Raw genomic sequence first — 23,935 nt, forward strand, 5'->3', positions numbered from 1 at the left:
TGTTTAAGGAGCCTTCTGTCTCCACCAGTGCTTTACATTACACACCCATGACCTACTTATATTGTAAACTGGAAGGTTGTTTTTTTGTTTTTTTTTTTTTTTAAGTTTATTTATTTAGAGAGTGAGATGGAGCGCGCGCACGCACACACACACACACACACACACACACACACGAGTGGGGAGGGACAGAGAGAGGGAGAGAGAAAATCCCAAGCAGACTCCTTGCTGTCCGCAGACAGCCTGATGCAGGGCTCACTCTCAGGCACTGTGAGATCATGACCTGACCTGAAATCAAGAGTTGGATGCTCAACCAACTAAGCCACACAGACGCCCCTAAACTGGAAGTTTTACTCTTCTAACCCCTTCACCTGTTCTCCCATCCACCCTAAATCTTTATACTTTCAAAATACTATTTTGCCCAAAAAGATTGGGAACCACTCATATAAAGTTATCATTGGTTGTCTACAAGAGATTTGTCAAATCTGGGTACTAAATTTTTTTTTTTTTTTAATCTTAGTCTTTATATTGGTCACCAAGTACTGAAAAGGAAAGGCAGCATTCAACACCAGTAATGTTCAGCATTTAGAAATATTTTACGTGGGGGAAAAAATAAGTTTATAAATAGATGTTTTAACCAAAAGGGAAAATAGCTTGTGAACCTAAGATACTTTGTTGTTTTACTGTACTTACTCAGTGCTAGAATTCAGGGCTTTGCTTAGGGTCAAATTATGATATGACAGGAAAACCAACAGAGGTGATTAAAGGAGACAATAAAATGACTGGTAAAACTTAGCATGGTATATTGTGATTATATTTTGCATAAGAATTTGGAGCTGCTTACTGTGCCAGTTGTATTCATTAACTAAAAAGTGCTATTTTGTCCGTGTCCTGGGGCTAATTTATTATAAGAATTAATTAACAAATGAGAATTTTGGCCTAAATACAGCTGAAATGTTTACTGAAATTGGATCAAAGATGAGCATTTGTGTCAAGGTTTTAAAATCATTTTTCATATTAAGATGTCTAGAGAAAATGTTTACAATCCAGAAGTTAAATATTTTTGTTTTGCATGATGGGAATTTTTTAAGTTCCTTTGTCTAATAACACACCACTGGCTATTTGGTCCAGAGGTGTTCCTCCTCTTGGGCTTCTAGGGCAACAATGTATTCATCATTTCAAAGATTTCATTTTACTCAGGGACCTGCTGTATGAGTAAATGGAGGCTTGTCTTTGGCTTAGGCAAAACAATGTATATCACTGTTCCTTTGAGTTGATCGTTATCTTCCATCACTGTCACTTTTTACTTATTTATTTAAAAAAGTTTTAAAAAAGTGTTTATTTTTGAGGGAGAGAGAGAGTGCAAGCAGGGGAGGGACAGAGAGAGAGAGACACAGAATCCGAAGCAGGCTCCAGGCTCCGAGCTGTCAGCACAGAGCCCAACCCAGAACTCCAGCCCACCAACAGTGAGATTATGACCTGAGCTGAGGTCGAACACTCAACAGACTGCAGCCACCTAGGCACCCTGTCAACTTTTTAAATTATTTAATTTTATTGCTATTGATATATAGCTTATGGTGAGTAGTTTGGTGATAAAATGTGTAGTGGTATATATTTGCATTGACAGTGATTTGAACTTACTTTCCACCACAGGGACCTTTAGATATGATTTGTGGTTAAAATAGGAATCATTCATACACATCCCAAATGCTTTTATTCTGCGACACCATTATTACTGAATTCTTTTTTTGACTGGAGAGTGCTCCCCAGTTGAGTATTCTAAGTTTGTCATCACTAAGACTCTCCTGGTACTCTAAGAAACTGCTTGCTAAAAAATTAAGAACACCTTGGTCACTTCCTCACATATGAGCTATTGCTTGTATGATGTAATCATTTCTTATCTCTAATGCACAAGTTTATGGAATATCACACTTTACCTACTTTTGGGGTGTTTCTTCTGTGTTTTACCCACTTTTCTTCACTGGCATATAGCATATTTAGAAATGCTGTGTTAACAGCTGTGGATCATGTGTATACTTGTAGTTAGCTTTGCTATAAGGAGAGATTTGCATTCCTAAGAATACGAGAAATTTTATCAAACTCCGGTCAAAAAAAATAATTGCTTATAATGTTTTTTCTTTAGAAAAAGTTATTAAGACTTTTTATAGCCGTAAGTATATAATTGCAAAACCTAAACATTACTCAGCAAATCTGTCAACCGATGAATTATATTAAGCTGTTTATCCATCTTAACTTTTGCCAAAAAATGATACCGTTCTCTATCACAACCACCTACCATTATAGGCAGACCCTCTTACCCATTTTTATGATAAACGAGGGATAGCTTCACTCGGCAGATGTGATGTGTAAAACTATTTCTGGGATTTGCTGTAAAATAATTCTGTGGAAGGGGTTACAGATAAAGTAAGGTTAGCCATAAGTTGATTGTTTAAAACTGGGTAAGGTTTATGAATTCATTACAGAGTTTGCTTTGCTTTTGCATTTGTTTGGAATTTTTCATAATAAGATCTTTTTCAAAGATGTTAAAAATATGGGCGCCTGAGTGGCTCAGTTAGTTAACCTCACGATTTGTGAGTTTGAGGTTCCGGTGTTCCAGCGCAGAGCCTGCTTGGGATTCTCTCTCCCTCTGTCTCTGCCCCTCCCGTGCTCATGCTCTCTTGGCTCCCTCTCAAAATAAATAAACTTTTCTTTTTTTTAAAGAGCCATTTAAAAAGATGCAAAAAATAACATCAGGATAAGTAAGTAGTCTGAACAAAATTGTGAAGAACAGATTAATAGGTATTAACAAAGGAGGTCTTGTTCCATTCAGGCAAAGGAGTTTGAACTAACCCAATAGGTAATAGGGAACCATTATAGATTTCTAATAGTGGAATGATAATGATCAAAGTTATGCTCTAGAAGGGTTAAAGTAAGGAAAGAATGAAGAGTAAATTGGAGAGCTGAGAGCCTAGAGGTAGTGAGATCAGTTCATTGCTATAACGCAGCCTTAAAATTGTAAAGAGGTGATTAATGTTGGTGAATGGATGGGTGAAAGATAGTGTATGAAACATTTCAAAGGAGAAGGAATAGCTCTGCATTTAGGCTCTCAGGTGCTAATGCCAGTGCAGCAAAAAGGAGAGAGGGTTGTTTTTTTGTTTTTTGTTTTGTTTTGTTTTTGTTTTTCGGTTTTTCCCCTCATTTGTCTAGGGCTTAAAGGACCATTTGGGTGTCTTGAATTTGGAGGCATGGTAAAAATGTAGTCAGTATTTTGGCTCTTTGAGTAAATCAGTATCAACAAGCCTCTTAAGTTTTAAAGTTTTTTCTCTTTCCAAATGGAATTTAAAATGAAGAACATCCCATTTTATACTATTAGACAAAGCTGCCAGAACAGAGTTTTTTGGCATTTGTGTGTGTGTGTGTGTGTGTGTGTGTGTGTGTGTTAATCTCTACACCCAACCTGGGACTTGAAATCACGACCCTGAGATCAAGAGTCACATGCTCCTACCACAGAGCTAGCCAAGCACCCCTAGAATAGTTTTGATAAGTTGTTTGAAACCAGAGAGCTCAAATCTTCCAAATTACTTGAATTTTTTCCATCAGAACCCTGCAAGTGCCATGCCAGCCAGGTTATAGGTGGCTAGCATAATTTATTTCATTATTGGAAAAAGAAATTGAGATCTTGGTGCAAGTTAAAAGTTATCTCATGGGACAACCATAAGAAAATACTTTGGTTCTGAAATAATACTTTATCTGTATTTTACTTTGAAGATTCCCGCCCAAGTTTAGTGAAAAAGCAACTGAGAGCTCTTACTTAGTATATAAGAATTTCACAGGACAATAGCACTCCAATCAGTAGTCTTAAAAGTGCATTAGAATCGTTGAGAATTGCAGTTAACTTTCAATTTAGAGTTTTCTTCTAGACTATAGAGCCTTCTCTAATGTAGAGTCTTTGAAAGAGAAAACTCACTTTATGAGCAGAGTTAGAATTGAAATTATTTAAAACCTTATGAAAAAATTGAACAGCCTTCACACTATGTGGGACTGTGTAAAATGGTTTTGACCCTGGATGGTGGTTTGACATCTCTGATACATGCTTCATGACATTTTAGTAGTTCCACGTCTAGGAAAGTATCCTAAGAAAATGTATGTTAAAGAAAGGCATATGTACGTGACTGTTAAATTGTTTATATTATGGAAAATTAGCAACACTCTAAGCGTGCACCTGCACAGGATTGACTTAAATTATAGTAGATCCATAGGCTAGACTACTGTGCCAGCTTTTAAGAGGAAGAAGTAGATATGTACATAATGTATATAGAAAGATGTCTAAAACCTGCTAAATGAACAAAGCAGATTACAGAACAGTAGAGTTATCGCTTTTATTTTTGGAGTATCTTTGGGAAGTGGAATTATGTGAGAATTTCACTTCTACTTTTTATGCTTCTGTAATGTTTGCGTATTTTTACAGGCATTTGTTATCTTTGTAATATGTTAAGAATTAAGATACAGCTGTTGGTTAGGGAGGGGACTCTAGTTTGCATATCAGAATTGTTAAGCTTTAAATTCCTTTATTGCTATATACTTAGCCACCTGGTCTGCCTATTAATCACAAAACATGTATGGTCAGGTTCTGTTTGTCTGTTTTGAGGGTGCTTGCTGCCTGTTGTCCTTCATTGTTAATAGAATTTTCCATGAGACTAGTCAGTGGTAAGTCTTGTCTAAACAATTGAAGAGATTTATAAAAGTCTTTCTATAAGAGATTCCTCTGTGTCACTGGTAAACTGCGGAGTGGTTTGGGGTTGCTTTCTTTGAGGGGAAGGTGTTGTTTTCTCTTCAGAATGACTCATTAATTGTAGAGGCACACTTCAGGATTTTTTCCCCCTTCATGGTTGTGAAAATGCAATACTTGGCACATAGGCAAGCCTAAAGAGTTTGCAAATTGCCTACCCTCTCCTACTTTGGATAAGAGAAACATCTTAAAATAGCACTTAACATAGTTTTTATAGATAGTAGTTGCTCACTTCATGTTTGTTGAATGAATGAATGAATGAATGGAGAAAAAACTGGCAAATCTAGATACTATAAATCCCAAAAGAGCCAGGAAATTTAATCTGGACTTGTGTGTGTAGCATAGCACCAATAATAATTGATGCTTAAGTTTTAAAAATTTGTTTTAATTCAGATGTTGCTATCTAAAGTAAACAGTAGTTTAGGGGTGCCTGGGTGGCTCAGTCAGTTAAGCATCCGACTCTTGATTTCAGCTCAGGTCACAATCTCACGGTTCATGAGTTGGGTTCGTTGAGGTGGAGTTGGAGCCCCGAGTCAGGCCCTGCACTGGCAATGAAGAGATTCTCTCTCCCTCTCCCTCCCTCCCCCTCTGCCCCTCCCCCACTCTCACACACACACACACACACACACACACACACACACTCTCTCTCTCTCTCTCTCTCTCTCAAATAAACAAACTTTGAAAAAAATATACAATTACTTTAATAAATAGATGCCATGCTTTAAAATCTTAATTTTGTTTCTTTTGAGTGCCACAACTTTGTGTATCTGGCTTCTTACAAGTTAATTTTATTATTATTTTGAGAGAGAGACTGCATGCTTAAGTGAGCAGGGGAGGGGTAGAGAAGGAGAGAGAGAATCCTAAGCAGACTCCATGCTGTCTCACAAACTGTGAGATCATGACCTAAGCCAACATGAAGAGTCGGACACTCAAAACAACTGAGCCACCCAGGGCCGCCCCCCCCCAAAGTTAATATTTTTGTAGCTCTGTTTCTTCACCTGTAAAATAATAAATTAGATTCTAAACTTTAAATTCCTAGATTTTTTATGAACTGTAGGAATTTTGCCCAAATACTGAAAGTATAACAGATATTAATGCTTCATAAATGTGTACAACCCACTTCGTCTGGAGTAAGGAAATACGGTTCCCATTTCAGGGCTTGAAAATGAAAAGGGTTTGTACAGAGGAGGCAAACGTAGAGGAGTGAGATGTTCTTTTCTTGTGGTACATGGCTCTAAAGCATGCTCTGAGGCTTCCAACACAGTAGGACAGAACCTTCATAAAGTCTTGACAATCTCTCTTTAAAGAGCTCTTGAAAGTTCTTTGAGGGTGTCATCTTTATTTAATACTTAGAAGCCTAAAGTGTTCTTGGTTCTTCTTAAGGATAGAGACTGTGCATCTTTGGTTAGTTTTGCAGTAAATATCAGTTTATCATTGTTAAATGAGGTGTAAATAAAATACTTCTTTTTTTTTCAGTGTTAACCTAAAATAATTTAAGATCGTAGTATTTAGTTTCATTATTTATGGTGTACTCTTATCCTAACAGTACTCCCCCTTCCTCCAAGAACAACTAAGTATATCTTGCCCTCTGTAATACTGCCATTAATGAAATTTTTCATGGGGAAAGAAATTCTTCCTGTGTACTAAAATAGGATTTTTAAAAAACTCGGTTTTAATTACCTCCTGTTCAAGTAAACTTAGAACTTTTATAGACATCTGTTTATTATGCCATGCCTAATAGCCCCTAAAGGAAGTATGAATTTAGGCAAAGGAGCCAAGGGATAAACAAATGCTGCAGGAGAAGAGGTGAGAGAAAAAGAAACTTTATCTTGACTCTAAATTACTTAAAGTTTCTTTAAAAACATTTTTTTTTTTTTTGATGTTTGGTTTTTTTTTGAGAGAGAGAGAGAGGGAAAGAGAGACAGTGCAAGCAGGCATGGGGCAAAGAGAGAGGGAGACACAGCATCTGAAGCAGGTTCCAGGCTCTGAGCTGTCAGCATAGAGCCCGATGCAGGGCTCAAACTCCTGAACCTTGAGATCATGACCTGAGCCAAAGGTCAGCCACTTAACTGACTGAGCCATCCAGGTGCCCATAAATTTCTTTAGTCTTCATTGTTTACCCCCAGTTTTTTTCTTTTCTTCTTTATCTTCAGACCTGAACTTCTTCTAGATTCTTAGCCTGCATTAAGTTGCTTCAAATCCTAATTTATAGTTTATACCATCCCAGTTATATGAACTTTTTACCACATCTCTTAGCACTTTCTCTTAGAGTTCATCTTTTATTTTCCAATAATTCTTCTGTGTTTATCACTTATCTCTGCTACACGGTTTGTTTTGTTTTGTTTTGTTTTTCTTATTTACTGGCGTATCCTTTTCTCAGGTTACTTTAGGAAAATTAAAATACACACCCTTTGGAGAATAGTGAAAATAATTGTTAGCCACATTCAGGTTATAGTAGCAGCTCCTCTTCACATCTATTTAAACGCTGTAGAGAGCCATTTAAACTCTTTATTTGCTACAAATGCTAGTCTATATGTACCTGTGAGTGAGCAGGACAAGTATTATTCTTTCGTTTGTACAGATGAGAAAACTGAGACTTCAAGACCCTGAATGCATGAATTGCCTAAGCCAATGCCGGGATTCATAGATACCTGGAGCAGAAAAAAACCCAATGAGATTTTACTTTGAGGAATTTAAAGATTGTGTATAAAAAGTGACTTTTCTGAGATCACCAAATTATTTAAGTTGTAGGCTAGAACTCAGATTTCCTACATCTTAATATAGTACTTTTTCATAACATTTTCTTTTCTCAAGGTCACAAGCTTGTATGTTACAGTACAATGGCAGTGTTTTACTTTGACTACTTGTTTGGGTTGAAGATGGAAGATAAAACATATAACTGGCAACTGCCACATTAGTTCCCAGACAAGTTGGTCCTGTAGATAAAATGCATTTGTGTATTAATTGCACTTTGAAGTACTCTCTGATTTAAACATTGAGGGTAACAGTCATATTAAAAACCTTCCAATATTCTTTTCCCATCACTCCTTTTTACTATTTTGTAAAGTTGTTCTAAAGAGGAAACAAGTGTAGAAATACTTAGGAATAAATTCAACTTAAGTGTGTAAGAAAATTTTGACTAATCAGTAGGTTCAGAAATTAAATCTTAAGTAATGGCAGTTTTGTTTTAATTAATGGCTATTTTGAAAATATTTTCATTAATTAATGGCCTTATTTAAAATTTTTCTGAAAAAATGTTTTTCTCTTAACTGAGTTAAGTATATTCACTTCTTGGACTGCTGTAGCTCTTTTATTGCTTTAGAGTTAGTCTAGACAGAATAGTACACTGGGCTAAATATATTGATTTCAGGAGACATCTTAGATGCTTGTGTTTTAGTGAATCCCAGTTTAAGAGATTGCTTTCAAAAGGAAGAAATTTGGTTGATTGTAGCTTATGGCTAGTTGGAATTCAGAGAACTGAGAGCTTTTATATGCAGGGTCCTTTATGTAGTAATGAGGGGCAGAAATCCTAATAATTTTATGAAAGTATTCTATGTACAACTTAATGCTAAAACTCTGGAAAGAAACCAGACCTAGGAGGTAAGGAATCTAGGGAGGATTTTTAAATTGAGGATGTTTATAATTTTAATTCCAAAATAGGAAGTTGTGGCTAATAGGATGAAAATAATCATTAACCCTCTTAAAAGATCTGAATAATGTTGCCCTTGAGAAAAGTAAGCATTGCAGATTGTGATATCATTCAGCCTGTTTATGCCAGCCTAAACAAGAAGAGATGTTCTCCTTTTCTGTAATACATACCTATCTTTAACATATTGGGTCTCACATAATTTGAAAAATAACTGTAAAATATACTTTTCTGGCCCTGAATTAGTAAGTGTGCATATTTGTCCTTACTTTGAAATCTCATAATTGGGCCCTAGATTCCAGAGTGATTTTCATACATAGGGAAGCCACTACTACTTTTCAAAACGTTTTCTAATGAGAGTAAGGAAAATCTCAACCGTTTTGTTAACACCTTGCCTTTAAAACCTTGTTGTTAATATGCTTGGAGAATTATATTCATTAAAATAGAAATGCTTTCAGTGATGTATTTAAATTTTAGTTACGGATGATTGAGATTGGAAAACCAAAACAATTAAAAGAAAAGGGACGTTTTGGGAAGATGGCTTGTTTGTATATATTTAATGTGTATTCACTTATGTGTTTTGTCAGAGACCAAAATTGAGGAAGAGATGTGGCTTCTGGGGGTTTGTGAAGAGAGTTGATCAGAGATTGCTCCTTGGCTGAGTTGCTGTCTGCATAGGCTGTTAACAATTGTTTCTCTGGCAGCAGATCTTGTTCATCAGGATTGCATCATTTCTGGGAGAATGGCCAAGGTCCACAGCCTCAGTACAAAGACTGTCTGAAGCATATGAGGCCTGTTCTCTTTCTAAAGCGGCACTCCTCTTCCTGCCAGTCCTCTTCACAGGATTACTGAAGCAGACTTGTTCTGAATTTCTTTCATTGGATTGGCTGTTTATTGGACTCTTGTCTCCCAGCTGCTTCCGGCTCACCTGGCTGATGCAATTTCTTTTTCTGAAATCTCTGTTGGAATTGTTCTGAAAACACTTTTTGTGTGTCTGTTCTGAGAGTGACCAGATAGATCACACGGGTCTTGTGCTTTCAGCAAGTCATATAGAGAAGAGACTGTCAGAATGACACAGAGACTATTGACCATTTCTGAACCCAGTTAAAAAGATGGGTAATTATAAAACATTTCTGGCATCTTCTAATTAACAGTATTTTCTCCAGAAACTGTGTATGTATGTAAATGGTGACTTCTCAAAAAAGTACTTAGTACTGGGAGAGTGGTTGGTTCTGCTTCTGAATCCAAGAACTTACTACTGTTCCTGTGGATTCTGATGACTTGTTCTGGAAATAGTCAAATTGATATGAAATTGAAATTCTGGTGCATTCATTTTCCCCCTACTGTATATTCATATATTTAGTTCCCTTTTTCCTCCTGTCGTTTCTTATCCTTTCTTTGTTTTTGCTAAAGGAGTCCACTTCTTTATTTTTTCTTTCTTTTACTATTACCTTCATACCTTTTATGTGTGCTCTTTTAAAATTGTTTTTAAAGAATAGTTAATTTTCCAATTTTTTATAAATAAAATATTGATATAAAAGTATATTTCCTGTCTTGCTTGGTAACTGGAATCCCACAAACAGCTTTTTTCACATACATAGTTACATTAACATTTTAAGTATATATTAACACATACATAGAGAGATTAACATTATTTTGGCTAATGTTAAATTTGACTTTGCTGCCTAAAATTACCTATTGTCCTTTACTTGTTGGAGGGTAGAAAGTTATTTAAGGCCCTATTTTTCCCCATGTTTTCATTATGAAGTTTACCACACATAGAATTGACTCCCTTTTGTCAGTCTTTTTTTATAGCAGGAAAGAGGATAGGTGGGATGGAGGGGATGGGCGTAATATGAACTTTAATAGGTGATAGTAGAGAGTAAATTTGACATTTGATTAAAGAAAGCCCCTGGATTTTGGGAGGGGGTCAGTACAGAAGAAGCATCTCCTAGGAAAGAGAAAAAAGAATCTCTTGGGAAATGGGAGAGAATTCTCATTTGAAGAGAAGAGGATTACTGAATGACATCATATTTTCCATTTCTTAAGTCTTTAATAAAGATAATTTCCTTTTCCATTATTTAGGTTCTGGCTTTACAGGGAAATAGGATATATCGGTTAAAGGACAAAAATATAGAGTAAATGAAACATAGGATGGTTAACAAGCCAGTGTGTAGAAATGAAACACAAAATTACCGTTAAAATATTCTATATAATTCTGTTCTTTGTGTCTATCAATGTTACTTCTTTCTGTACTAATCTGTGTCCCAACTTTTTCTAGGTCTTCAGAGTTACTGGCAGATAATTTTGGGAGACTTCATATTCGGAGGTCTATAAAAAGGTGACTGAGTCAAATAAATCCTTTAAATTTGTTTTAATTTTTATATTGTAATGAATGCTACAATTATATGTTGATCATTGTGATTATAATTCATTCAGCAAACATTCTCAGAACACTTTCTGTGTGCCAGGCACCATTGAGAACATTGAAACTACAACAGAGGATAAAACACAAAAATCTTGTCCTCATAGAGTTTATAGGAAGAGACAGAAAAATTAACAGGTAAAAGATATCTTGAAATTGTTCTACCTAGAGACAGATTTAACTTTTCACTCTAAGACACCTCTCCAAATCGTGTGATAGGTTAATGACTGTTATACTGCTAAGCTTTGTAAACTATACTGAGAGTCTGTTGTCTTGGCTTATAAAACTAGAGTAATTAAAATAAGAAAATAATGCATATAGATGATCTGTTAAAATGACTTTAGTTATTATTTTAAGAGCTACATTTTGCAGAGTATTATTTAGGGAAGGAACGACTGTCAGGGTTATATGAGCAATTTGGTTTTGTTAACATGTTTTGAATTAGGAAGGCTGATATTGTTAAAGCATTATTTAGAACACGATGGACATGCTATATAATGGTTGTCTTTATCAGGATGGGTCATGTAAAAGTAGACAAGAGGAAGATGGAGGAATTCATGAAAGAGAAGTTCATAGTTAACTAGTTAATATTTCTTAAATTTATCAAGTATACAAATTAACTGTGTTGAGATTTCAATAAAGAATATGTTAATTATTTACTCATTCATTAAGGAAATATTATCAAGTAATTTTCCCATTGTTTCCTTTCAGCATATCTTTTAAAAATGGCTTGCAGAGATAACTGTCAGCTTAAGTTTTATAAGTTGTCTTTCTTCTAGCAGCCTACTTTTTTTTTATGAGCATACAATAGTAATGGCTATGACAAAGGCTTTTTAATGGTATTGAATAATTTTTTCTGTCCTTTACTGAAATTGTAACACATGATTGAGATTCCTATATTGGTTAGGGGAGGCATGATCATTATAAGATTCTGCTCTGATTATCAAGCCATGCAGCTTCTGGGCTTTTTGGTTTTGTTTGTGTTTTTCTCTTTGGTTCAAGTTATAGAGTGACACTGAAATTAGAGGAAGAGTTGTGACCAACAATCCCCAATATTTAACTATATTTTGAGCTTATTAAGTTATAAATATCCTCTCTTTTGTTATTTGTAGATTTTATTTCAATTTCCCAGAGGCTTGGAGGATGTACTGCCTAAATCTGTTTTGATATACTGTTAGGGAAAGGAAACATTTATGTGTACGACAGGCCTAAGGAGTTAGGTTAGTCACTTCTCTTTTATAAACCGAAAAGAAACAACAGGAAAATTTGCCTTTTTCATTTCAGTCCCAAGTCTAGCAATATGTCCCCTTCACTTGTATAGCAACCGGTGTCTGGCCTTCCCTCAGATTTGGAAAGTCCTAGGTCTTGATGAGATCCAGCTCTTTAAAAATGTAGGTGCCAGGGAGGACTGCTTAGCATATAGCTGTTTATAGTATTCTAAAATAACAACACAAAAGATTAATATTATCTTAATGTGTTCTTAAAAATCTTGGCCTCATTCACTACTCACAATTTGTTTTCTTATCCATATTAATTTGCTTCATATATCAAAAAAGATTCAGGTATCTCAGATGGTCTACCGTTTAAATTTTGCCATTTTTCCCTGGATTGAGTTAGTATCATATACTTTTCATTGCATTAAATTTTCTTTAATATAAATGTTTGATTTTTCTTCTTATTTGTCTTACCATGAATCAGTAGATCAGTCATGAGATATTTTTGTAGTCTCTTTGCAAAAGTCTTTATTAACCTGGGCCTTTAACATTCACACTGACTTTCTTCCCTCCCACATAAAACGCTTCTTGTTTCATTCCTTTAATGGTTTAATACAAAACCACTAATGTGAAATCAAACAGAGTACACTTTTTACCCCCTTTGTACCATACCTCCAAATTTCTTAATGTGCTTTTTTTTTTTTTAAAGATTTTATTTTTCAAGTAATCTCTACACCCAGCATGGGGCTCAGACTTAAAATGGGAAATCGAGAGTCATGTACCCTACCAACTGAGCTAGCCAGCCAGGAGCACCTCAGTCTTAATGTACTTTTGACGTTTTACAGTTTAGTAGTTTGTGAGTCTTTTGTGTTCCCAAATTCCACTGGTTATGGTCAGCAACTCAAGGTATCCTGTCTCCTTTTCCATAGAAAATTTTCTCATCTTTATCATGAAACTATACTCTTTATGGTGTATGTTTTTGTTTTTTTCATTTTATTTTATTTTTTTAAATTTATTTATTTTGAGAGAGAGAGAGTGAGCAAGCAGGGGCAGCACAGAGAGAGAGAGGGAGAGTATCCCAAGAGGCTCTGGTAGTGCAGAGCCCGACGTAGGGCTTGAAGTCATGAGTGGTGAGATCATGACTTGAGCCAAAGCCAAGAGTCAGATGTTTAATCGACTGAGCCACCCAGGCGTCCGTTTTTATTTAAACCTAGTAGTGAAAGCCTAACAAATACAGTTAAGGTAGTTGCATCTTCTCCCAAAATTACAGTTAAAATAAAATGGTTTCAAAGAAGAAAAAGAGGGGCACGTGAGTGGCTCAGTTAAAGTGTCCAGTTCTTGGTTTCTGCTCAGGTCGTGATCTCATGGTTTGAGTTTGAGCCCTGCAGCGGACTTCATGCTGACAGTGCAGAGCCTGCTTGAGATTCTCTCCTCTCTCCCTCTCTCTCTGCCCCTCCCCCGCTCACTCTCTGTCTCTGTCTCTGTCTCTCTGTCTCTCTCTCTCTCAAATAAACTTAAAAAAAAAAAGGAAAAGAATGTAATGTGACACAAGAAAGCAATAAGAACAGCTGTATCCAATCAAATAAAAACAGATCTCTTTTATCATCACACTTTATCTGGAATAAACAACATTGTTGGCTGCTGGTAAAACTGCATTTATTTGTGGCCCGGGGGGGGGAGCTTTAATTTTAAATATTAAAAATATTTAATTTTTCTTTCTTTCTTTTTTTTTAAGTAATCTCTACACCCAGTATGGGACTTGAACTCATGACCCTGAGATCAAGAGTAGCATGCTATACCAGCTGAGCCGGCCAAGCACCCCTAAATGAAGATCTTTAATTGTTAAAGAATTTAGTTAAACTTTGATATTTCTATTTACCTACATTAGAACTTACTCTGTAATAGGTGTTAGGCTGCCAGAAAATTTTGTTTGATGAGCAGTTCTAGAATGGTGGAAATGTACTTATACTAGTAAGCAAGGCAGACCATTACTTTCCCTTTTGCTAAAAAGCAAAGAAAAATAATAATAAAGATATGAAAAGTTAGCATAACTTTGGCTACCTCATTTTGTAGAACATTAATGTACACAATAAAATAGGACAATGTATAGACCCTTTCCTGTACTTGTTTTATTTATATTTGCCCCTTAAAAGACTTATTTTAAAAATGGAAAAATATTCTGTAGCATTTAGAATACATTTAAAGAATTATCAGGTTACTAGATATCTTCTTTTTCTCTGGCAGGATTCCTCATGTCCATAACATGTTGGTTAAGGCTGTGCAGCTCACCCCCACTCTCAGAGTGGCCAGTCTCCATTAATTGGACCCCGTGATTTCCACTCTCTTGCTGTATTGGACGTCATGAGCATTGCAATCCCTCTGGGAGTCACCACACCAGATACATCCTACTCAGATATGGCTGCTGGATCAGAGTAAGTGCTACTTTCTAGGTAGTAGGTGCATTACCAATTTGTGTGGAGATAACTTTCTTATGGGCATCTAATAATAAGCAATATTTTCTAAACCCAAGCCTAGCCCACTGTAAATGACATTGGACCTTTCCCTTTTCGCCCATAGAAGCTGGAGGAAAAAAAAAAAGAGTTAGAAAGGGGAGGAAAAGAATGGGGTGGGGGTGGATTTCTTAGTAAATAATATCATTGAATTAAATTTGCAAAGTAGTGCTTACATTTTCATTGGTTTTGATGGGTTGGGAAGATTGAAATAAAGTAGGTGTCACTGCCTGCTTCTGTAGAATTAATGATTATTCTGATGGAGATAAGGAGTTCTCTCCAACTGATTTTCCTTGAAGGCCTCTTCCTATGTACTTCTCACTGTTCTAGAGTAAAGGGGCTAAAACCTTATATGGGCAGGTTACTTAGAACTTCTGATATTTGGGGTAGAAAACATGGAAAGCAGTGTCATCTGTTTTTTTATATAATATTCATTGCCTAGAAAGAGGACCTTCAAAATCAGTGGTACCAAACTTTTTTTTCAGCTAAGAGCAGCTTTAGGAATTCAGAATTTGTCGAAAAGCCCAATCCCTAAAATAGACTCTCAATTCTTGAAGAATTTAAATACCAAATGGCAATGAAGGTAGGCCTTCATTATAAAACTTTATATATTATTCAGTTTAAAAATTTTTAGCTTTTTGTATCCCTTCTCTTTTAAGTTGTCCAAGATTCCCCCTGCTCACAGATTCCCCCTCTTGTCCTTTTACCTCCCTTGTACCCAATCTTCCTTGCTTACAGAAAGGAAGTGGAAGCCCCCTACCTTTCAAGACGAAGTGGCACTACACCAGGATGTGAAAGTCCAGCGAAAGAGACCCAAGGGGCCTAGGGGGCAGCACACCCCCAGAAGCCAAGTCTATTCCAGGCAGTACCAGGGATTAGGGTCTGGGCTGGAAAAATCCTGGTGTTTTGAATATGTTCAGGTCCAGTTCAGACTCTTGATCCCACAGCCACTTCTTGAGTGAGGTGGGTGTTGCTCTAATTCCCCTGTTTCTCTTGCCATTTTCATAGTCCCTGGGGATTCTTCCCCCTTCAGCAAAGCAAAGCAACTGTACCAGAGCTCTGGGTTCAACTGCATCCCTGATTAATAGTGGTTTTCTTCCTTAAAACTGAGAATATAGTAAAGAGCATGTACATTTCTTCACAAAGCCACCTAGGATTACTTAACTGTTTATTGTCTTCCTTAAAGAGGAAGACTTAACATGAACCTCTACCCTAAGAAGCAATATATTATATTCTGGGGTAGTCTAGAACTGAAGAATTTTGGCCTTGTTCCCATATAAAAAGGAAGGTGGAGGAGGGTGGGGGGTGGGAAGGGTGGAATTGTGTTCCCTCCAGGGCTTTTTTTCCTGTTTCGTTTTGTTTTTATCTTTTTGCATGCAAAGAGATTCAGTTATGCCAGTAGCTAGACTTCCAAGTTTACAAGTACTATTTCCCAAATTAAGTACTGAAAAATCTTGCTGCATTAGGAACCATAACTGTATAGTGTTCATGAATTTTTGTAAAGTCATTTACTACCTCCTATATGGATTGACTAACAAACCACACAGGTAGACAGTATTAACATTGGTGAGAAATTTCAAGAGAGATTAAATCAAATTAATGTGATCAACCCCAAATTAAATTAATTTGGGATTCGTGGAAAAAGACCTAAAGCAATTATTCTTAAAACTGGTGTTTTTCCCAAAGTACAGAGATGACCACCCATAAATGCTGCTGGGTAGTCCAGAAGTAATTGCAGACTTAGGGCCTAAAAATTTGACTGCAAGGTTTCTATTTCCTGAAGCATTTTCATTGTAATTTCTTGACAGATTTCTGATACTGTTGTCATGACTTATTACACAGTTACTCATTTAGTATTTCTACAAGATAATGTCAACAATTTGCTTATGTACCATTCTGTTACATTTTAGATGATATTTCTTAATGTTTCACCATGCATGTTCCACTCTTCCTGCATATTTCACTGTTCTGGGCACTCTAAGATTAAAATTAAACTTGGTATGAAAGGCAACATACTCCACTAAGTAAAAGACGTAGATCTTACCTCATGGGATTTTAAATCTGATAACAACAGTATACATCATGCATTTTTCATGTATTTGTAGGAGAACCTCTAGATGTAACAATAGAAGCAAGGATGTTTCTGAATTTACAATTATGCCATAAATGGATTTCAGACATTTTCCAAGAGGTAGCATTATAGCAGCAGGTGGCACGTTGTACTTAAAACACAGTCGACTCAGTATCTGTTGTAAACATGGCTTCTGTGTATGTGCCCAACCCTCATAGCAATTCAAACATAGAGGAAGAAAGGCAGTAATACATTTGCATAAAATGGTTGGCTAATAAGGAAACGCAATCCTAACACTACAGATTTTTACTCCATATTTTAAAACATAGATAAGAGCTGATATATATATATATGTATATATATATGTGTGTGTGTGTGTGTGTGTGTATATGTATGTATGTATATATATATATATATATATATATATCAAGGAATATCCTAGGAAATCGTATAGTTTCCTGTCAACATGTAACTGATTAATAACCACTATGGAAATTGTAGTTTCCTCATCAAAAGATGAGCTTAAATTTTAATATTTTGCACGCATAGCAACAGATTAAATGCTGTGCTTTACTAGGAAGTATTGTCCAGTGGGATGGCCTTTTAACCTCCACAATATACATTTTATTTTTATTCCCTAGACTTGCACATGAAGTGCATATGTTCATATTTACCCAGTTGGGAGATGGGTAAGATACAACCAACATAGCTCCATCTCCATGGCCATCTTTTATTTCATGCCGCATTCCTTTTTCCTGTCCAGAAAAACTCCATTTCTAATAAACGGCTGCCATGTTTCACCCCATGTGTTCAGTGGTACAAAATCTCTTCTACAAAATATGTACAGTTCTTTGGAATACTTGTTTATCTAGTGAATTAACAATGTTGTAGAAAGTTACTACTTTCTCTTAACTGTCCATCATAGAAACTAAATTCTACCTTCATTTTATTAATGCTTGTTTGCCTTCAGTTTCATTTAGGAAACCCCACCTGTTTCCTAATACTCAGAGCTGATTGCCTCTCAGTGAGCCATGTCAGATCATCTTTTCTCAAGAATACTGACCTGCATTCTTGATGTACCCCCCACCCCAGTTCCCATCTTGCAGACACTCTTAAAGAATAAAATGCATGCACTTCACTAACAGAATACTTTCCTATGTCTAAAGTTCTTCTTCACCTAGAAATTACCTTTGCTGTTATTAATAAGATCCCTTCTCACAGTTTTGGAGCATATAACTGGGTGAGTTGGATATATCTCAGAATTTTCTTTTATCCCTCACTTCTCAGCTGACATTGCACCACATTGAACTGCGCACACTTTATTCCTGCCAAGTACGGTGTATTGTATACTTCCAAGCAGGATAAATGTATGTTCCTTAAAGCAAACTATGCATTATTTGATTCCTTAAAAGACCCTTTGATCTCTAAGGCTGAGTTACTACGTGTCCTTGGAGTTTCTGATTTGTGAATCTCTGTTCTAGTTAACTTAAATGACAGATAATCCATTATTGAGTTCAAAGTTATATGATCATATTCCTTAATTATCTTTCTCAAGATTCCCTAAAATCTAACCAGGTAACAATCAGAGTTACAAGTTCTTTTTTTACCAAAACTTGTATTTTGTCCTTTGTTACCTATGCCTTTTTATTATCAAGTAAAGGCTTACATTAAATTTCTAAATTTGAACACATTTATAATTATTTTATATTAATAAGTTATACTTGAGCACTTTGCTTTCGACTCATTGAGGGTACAAAAGATTCTAAGCCAAGTTTTTCAATAAGCCTGGTTACTTAAGTTTTTAAAAATAGAATGTTATCCTGGTTTACCACACCAGTTAAACATAGTGGAAAGAGTACAGGATTTGGAGTTAGACATTGTTTCAAATTCTGGCTCTGTCAGTGTGTGACCTTGGTGAAGTCACATAATCTCACCACCTCAACTTCTGTGAAAATGGGGTGCTATTTACCATGTTTACTAGTTGCAGAGTAAATGAATTAATGTACATCAAAGCACCTAGAAAATAATGGTGATTCAGAATGGTAGCCACTACTACTCTTACTGTTTGTCAGTAGACAATAACTTCTGAGTACAGTTCTGATTATTTTGAAGTTCTGTGGTATTACCATGCAGCTGTTAAGTAATTGTGTCCTTGATATGCTTGCATGTCATTGGTGGATGAGAAATTATTACTCTAATATTTGAAAGGTGTTTGGGGGTTCATCAAGATGAGAGGTATGATAAATATAAGATGCCGTTGTTTTTACCTGTACTTTCTTCAGGGTATCCTGTCTTGGTAGTGAATGGAAGAGGGCCTGGTCCCTGGGGCAGTGCAGAAGGCACTTTCATCATCTCACTCACTGCAAATGTCATGTGAGGTTTCATGGAAGTATTAAGAGATCCAATTAAGAAGAATAGTTCTGAGTCTAAACCAGCCCAGAGTGGCTTCTCTAGGGGAAACTCCCTGCTCAGCTGGTACGTTTGTGTTTGTCATTAGGGACACCTTGTATTCCAGGTGCCTGCCTTGAGACATCTGCCTGTACTGGCTTCATGTTACACACAAATCCACATTTAATAACACTCCTGTTATTTATAGGCTTAGTTATGTTAATCAGATTGTTTCACTGAGTTCCTTCTCTTATTCTAGTGGCTGGTGGTTGTGGAAAGTGGAGGGGTTAGAATGGGAAGTTAAAGTCTTAGTTTAAGGGAAGATTAGGTGTTATGCTATCATGCATTGCTTTTCGCCTTTGTGCAGCCCTGAATCTGTGGAGGCTAGTCCAGCAGTTAATGAGAAGAGCGTGTATTCCACTCATAATTATGGGACCACTCAGAGGCATGGGTGTCGAGGACTGCCTTATGCTGTGAGTATGCATTTGTTTCTCTCCAGAGCAGTGATCTTCCTGGAGTGTAATCCATTCTTATACATTGTGACTTTCTTGAAATGTTTATATGCAGCATGACGAAGTTGCCCCTTTTGCACTTCCCTGCCTCCAGCGGACGTCTAGCCCTGCATCATTGTTCTTGTTTTTATGTCCCAGTTGACCTTGGCATTTTGTTTTATCACTTTCCTGGTTGAAGCCAAAAAACAAAGGGTACTACTTTCTTCTTTCTTTCCATATGTACCATACTTTAGGGGAGAGAGGGGCCAGTGTTTGGACACTGTTGATTTAAAAAATCTTATTTTCAGGATCATAATTACGGAGCCCCTCCTCCTCCGACACCTCCTGCTTCTCCCCCTGTCCAGACGATCATCCCTCGTTCTGACCTGAATGGCCTGCCGTCGCCCGTAGAGGAACGCTGTGGAGACAGCCCGAACTCTGAAGGAGAGACTGTTCCTACCTGGTGTCCTTGTGGTCTTTCTCAGGATGGCTTCCTTCTCAACTGTGACAAGTGCAGGTAAGATCATGCTCCATCTCAATTCAAGCCTGGGTTGCTGGGATTAGGGTTTCTTATTAGTAGGGAAAAGCTCAAAGTATTCTTTCTTGTGTTTGTTAATGTAGATGATTCCTTAATGCTCCTTGGCTCGAATTCTCTGCACTAGGTGAGAATTGCTGACAACAAGGAATGAGAGATTGATGTTAAAGCTATTGAATTTGATATGAAATTTAATGTCCTGGAAACATTTGGTAGGTGGGAGGAAGGGGGTAGTATACACAGAGACACGTCTCCCATGTGTGCAATGATGTGCGGCATGCTGTTGGAAGGACTACTTTAAGTTTATTTTCCCTCTTTAGGGGAATGAGCAGGGGGAAGGTTATTAGACTTCATCGGCGGAAGCAGGACAACATATCAGGTGAGCTGAAAATGGGTTGGGCCCGCATTTTGACAGATAAATATTTTGCAATTTACATAATCATCTCAAGAACTCCTGTAAGTTCCCATGGTCCCAACTCTTCATGAAAAGAGAAAGCTGTTCTCTCACAAATACTGTGTACTTCTCTTGTGAATTAGTATACCCAAAAACAACATTTTAGCCCCGAAGCAATCAAAATATGTCATGTGAGCACACATACCAAATAAAATAACGAGATCCGTTTTCTGTTTACATATTGAGGCGATGAAGCTTGGGGACTCAGTACAAGGGAAAAAGTGTATGCGATGTAGAACAGGGTTTCTATGCTTGATGCCAGTGGTATAGAAAGAATCTTGATTTCATAAGGAAGGTGGGTATTTATGTTCTAAAGATGACACAGTTAATAGAAGTTATGACTTCCTGGATATGGGGTAGAGATAAAAGAATAAGCTGCTTTTAATGCACTTTTGAGTTTGCACAACGTATAAACTATGAAATAACTTTTTTTCAGGTGGGGATAGCAGTGCAACAGAAAGCTGGGATGAGGAGCTTTCTCCTTCCACTGTGTTGTACACAGCAACACAGCACACACCTACAAGCATCACCTTAACTGTTAGAAGAACCAAACCCAAGAAGCGGAAGAAGAGTCCAGAAAAGGGTCGTGCAGCAGCAAAGACGAAGAAAATCAAGGTATGGAGAGTAAAAGTATCTTAAATAGAAATATGTCTGATATAGTTCAAATTCTGGACCAAGAAGGCACCAAAATTCTTTTAAGAAGTTTGATCCAGATGTTTGAAGGGCCACTTTTGCTCTATTTGGCAAAAATCGGCTAATCTGTGTTGTGAATATGTAGACCAACCTCTCTTCTGCCACTCCATACCATCACAACTGGCACAAAGTTTCTTCTCCAAACCCCATCCCAGGTATGAAATCCCAGCCCCGCCTGGCCAAGCCCATAGGTACCGTAACCTCCAGTCTAGGCTTCCGCTGTCCTTCAGTATCTCCCCACCTCCTCAGTCCCAAAATACAGTCTGAAATTCTTGTGCTGGTACATGCCCACCTCATGTCATTGGGTTGTTTTTTCCTTGTTTCAAAAAAGTGAGGAAACTTCTCTTGAATGGTTTAGGCTTCCTCAGTGTTGTGGTCACTTTCATGTATTCTCAACTAAAAAGTCTCCAGGAGAAACCTCTTCTGTTTTGTGTTCTTTCTTCCCCATCATGGCAACTTTGTTGCTCTTAGGTGACTTGCCCACCCCTTGTTAAGGGGATTGGTCTTTGTTTCCTTCTTAATTTCAAAACTGGTAAATCTGCAACCTTATGAAATGTTTTTATTTTTCTTTTAGTGACAGGAGTGCATATAGGATTTAAGTGATGCATGCTCTTCCCTGTTAATTACCTAGTTTCACAATGGAAAGTGTCAGAATTAGCCTCAAAGGTCACTGGCCTAGAGCTGCCCCTATTCTTGATAACAGTGTGGGGAATTCCACTGTGTTTATTACCTAGGGAAAAGGGGACAGACTAAAACACTAGTTCTTGCCTTAGTTTTAGTCTCAGATAGGTATAACTGTCATTCTTGGTACCAAGTTTTGTTTTGTTCTACTTGTTTTCCTCTTTGGGATAGGCATTTCGAGAGGGATCCCGGAAGTCCTTGCGGATGAAGGTAAGGGGTATTCTTCCCTGATGCTGTGTTTTACTTCACTGTGATCTTGCATTTTGATCAGCTTCTTTCCTGACATTGATGGTCTGGGAATCTTGGACTCTGCTTTTTGTTAGTTTGTAATTGTTGCCATTCAGTTTTCATAGAGCCTTTCTCCAAAGTAGGTTTTCTTGTTTCTGAAATATTTTCCCTTTCTATAATGAGCCTTCATTTACTGGTTTTTCATTAGCTGCTTTCCTGGTGGGCGGGGGGTGGGGGAAATGACATTTTATCAAACAAAATGAGGCTGATGTGTTCTGTCGTTGTAATTGGCCTCAACCTCCAAACTGAGGTTTTTCTGGTGCTACGGGGTCTCTTGTACACCCACCCTAGCACCACGTGGACTTTAAGCAATGGTTGGAAGGATAAATTTCATCAGTTAGGAAAGTAGTATTATTGATAGGAATTACTCTTACTGGAATTACTTTTGAACTGTTTTGTCCCAGGCATACCTCCTTGATATAGAAGATGCAGGTTATGCTAGTGTGTTTCTTTTCTTCTTATCAAATGAAAGAGCTTATTTGGTGATACTGGATAATGGTTGGAGATTTGAGAAATTACATGCAGTGGTACTGGGTAATAACAGTTTCCCCAAAGGATATTTGATTATACTGGTATTTTTCTTTACCTATGTGTATGTGAGAGGATAGCATAGCTCCCAACCCAGTTCATTACTTATGGCTTCATAACATTTACTTAGAATTAAGATCTAATTTAATTCTATAAGCATTTCTATCCCTAAATGTGTAAATGGTTAGAAGTAGAATCTTTCCTGTTATATGACATAAACATTAAAATCTTTTAGTAAGGAAAATCTTCATTAGGATTAATACACATAAGTATCCATGGAGTACCAATATGACTGATGTTAATGAAGATCACAGGTGACACTTTATCTAAAATATGAAAGCTTCACCTTGCATATACCCATAAACAGACTTGTACATACCCGTAAAAGCACTGGGAAAGGACTTAGAGCCCACGAGCATCAAGAGTCCTGGGATGTTTTGGAACACAACTTACTCTTTTTTTTTTTTTTTTTTTTTTTTTTTTTGCTAGATCTGTCTCCTGTAAGAGGTCACATTTGCCTTCACTGCCCCTTTATTTTCGTCTCATTTGCTTAGAGGGGACCTTAAATAGATTTATGGGGCAGACATAGCCCTGATTCCAGCTGTTAAGCCCGTTTCTCTTTTATCAGCCAACTGCTGTAACTTGCCTCTAGATGTTCAAAACCTTTTGAAAGCTATTGACTGGCTGCCCGTGAAAACTACATATAAACCTCTACGTGTAAATTGCTTGTATTTTCAAGATGCTGACAGTTCCATAGGCATTTTAAAATTAAATTAATAAAAAAAATACTAGTTTATTTTGATTCTCATATCAGAATTCTAAGTTGGGTTACAAATTTATACACAGAATTAATTATTAGTAAGAGCACCACCAAAGATGTGCATGAGAGACATAAGAATGGGAAGTATTCATCATATGGATTTCTAATCCCAAAATCAAGAACTTGCCTACTGGAGACTACTCATAGCCACTAGGTGCCAGTAACACATACACCCAAGTGTGGTAATCAAAAATGACTTCAGATATTACCAAATGTTTCCTAGGGGAAAAATCACCTCTGCTCAAGAACTATGCTCTAAATCCACTGAGTTGGGGTTTCTAGTACCTAGAAGAATGGAACAGCAGAGTAGTCAGTGTTCTGTTAGTGAACAACAGCTAATAATGTGACAAAGGCTTCTAGTATAAATTAAGCGTAGTAAGTCATCAGTTGAGTGATCACGACTGA

At 36.9% G+C, this 23,935-nt stretch overlaps 1 protein-coding gene across 11 annotated transcripts in view; it reads left to right on the top strand.

Annotated features, from left to right (window-relative positions):
- SETD5 (SET domain containing 5) overlaps positions 1-23,935 on the top strand; it is an 82,137-nt gene that overhangs the window by 21,056 nt on the left and 37,146 nt on the right. For 2 of the 11 annotated variants that reach the window (XM_030307306.1, XM_030307312.1), the window contains exons 2-10: positions 10,714-10,773; positions 14,316-14,503; positions 15,320-15,544; positions 18,935-19,127; positions 19,408-19,513; positions 19,840-20,048; positions 20,387-20,445; positions 20,957-21,135; positions 22,066-22,104. In XM_030307306.1, coding sequence (XP_030163166.1) covers positions 19,036-19,127; positions 19,408-19,513; positions 19,840-20,048; positions 20,387-20,445; positions 20,957-21,135; positions 22,066-22,104 — 684 coding nt within the window. In that variant the 5' untranslated portion in view covers positions 10,714-10,773; positions 14,316-14,503; positions 15,320-15,544; positions 18,935-19,035. Of the gene's footprint in view, positions 1-10,713; positions 10,774-14,315; positions 14,504-15,066; positions 15,165-15,319; positions 15,545-18,934; positions 19,128-19,407; positions 19,514-19,839; positions 20,049-20,152; positions 20,194-20,386; positions 20,446-20,956; positions 21,136-22,065; positions 22,105-23,935 lie in introns of those variants that run through there. The other 9 variants (XM_030307313.1, XM_030307308.1, XM_030307311.1 and 6 more) reach the window with 9 other exon arrangements.

The sequence above is a fragment of the Lynx canadensis genome, chromosome A2, assembly GCF_007474595.2.
Source record: "Lynx canadensis isolate LIC74 chromosome A2, mLynCan4.pri.v2, whole genome shotgun sequence".
Lineage (NCBI taxonomy): Eukaryota > Metazoa > Chordata > Mammalia > Carnivora > Felidae > Lynx > Lynx canadensis.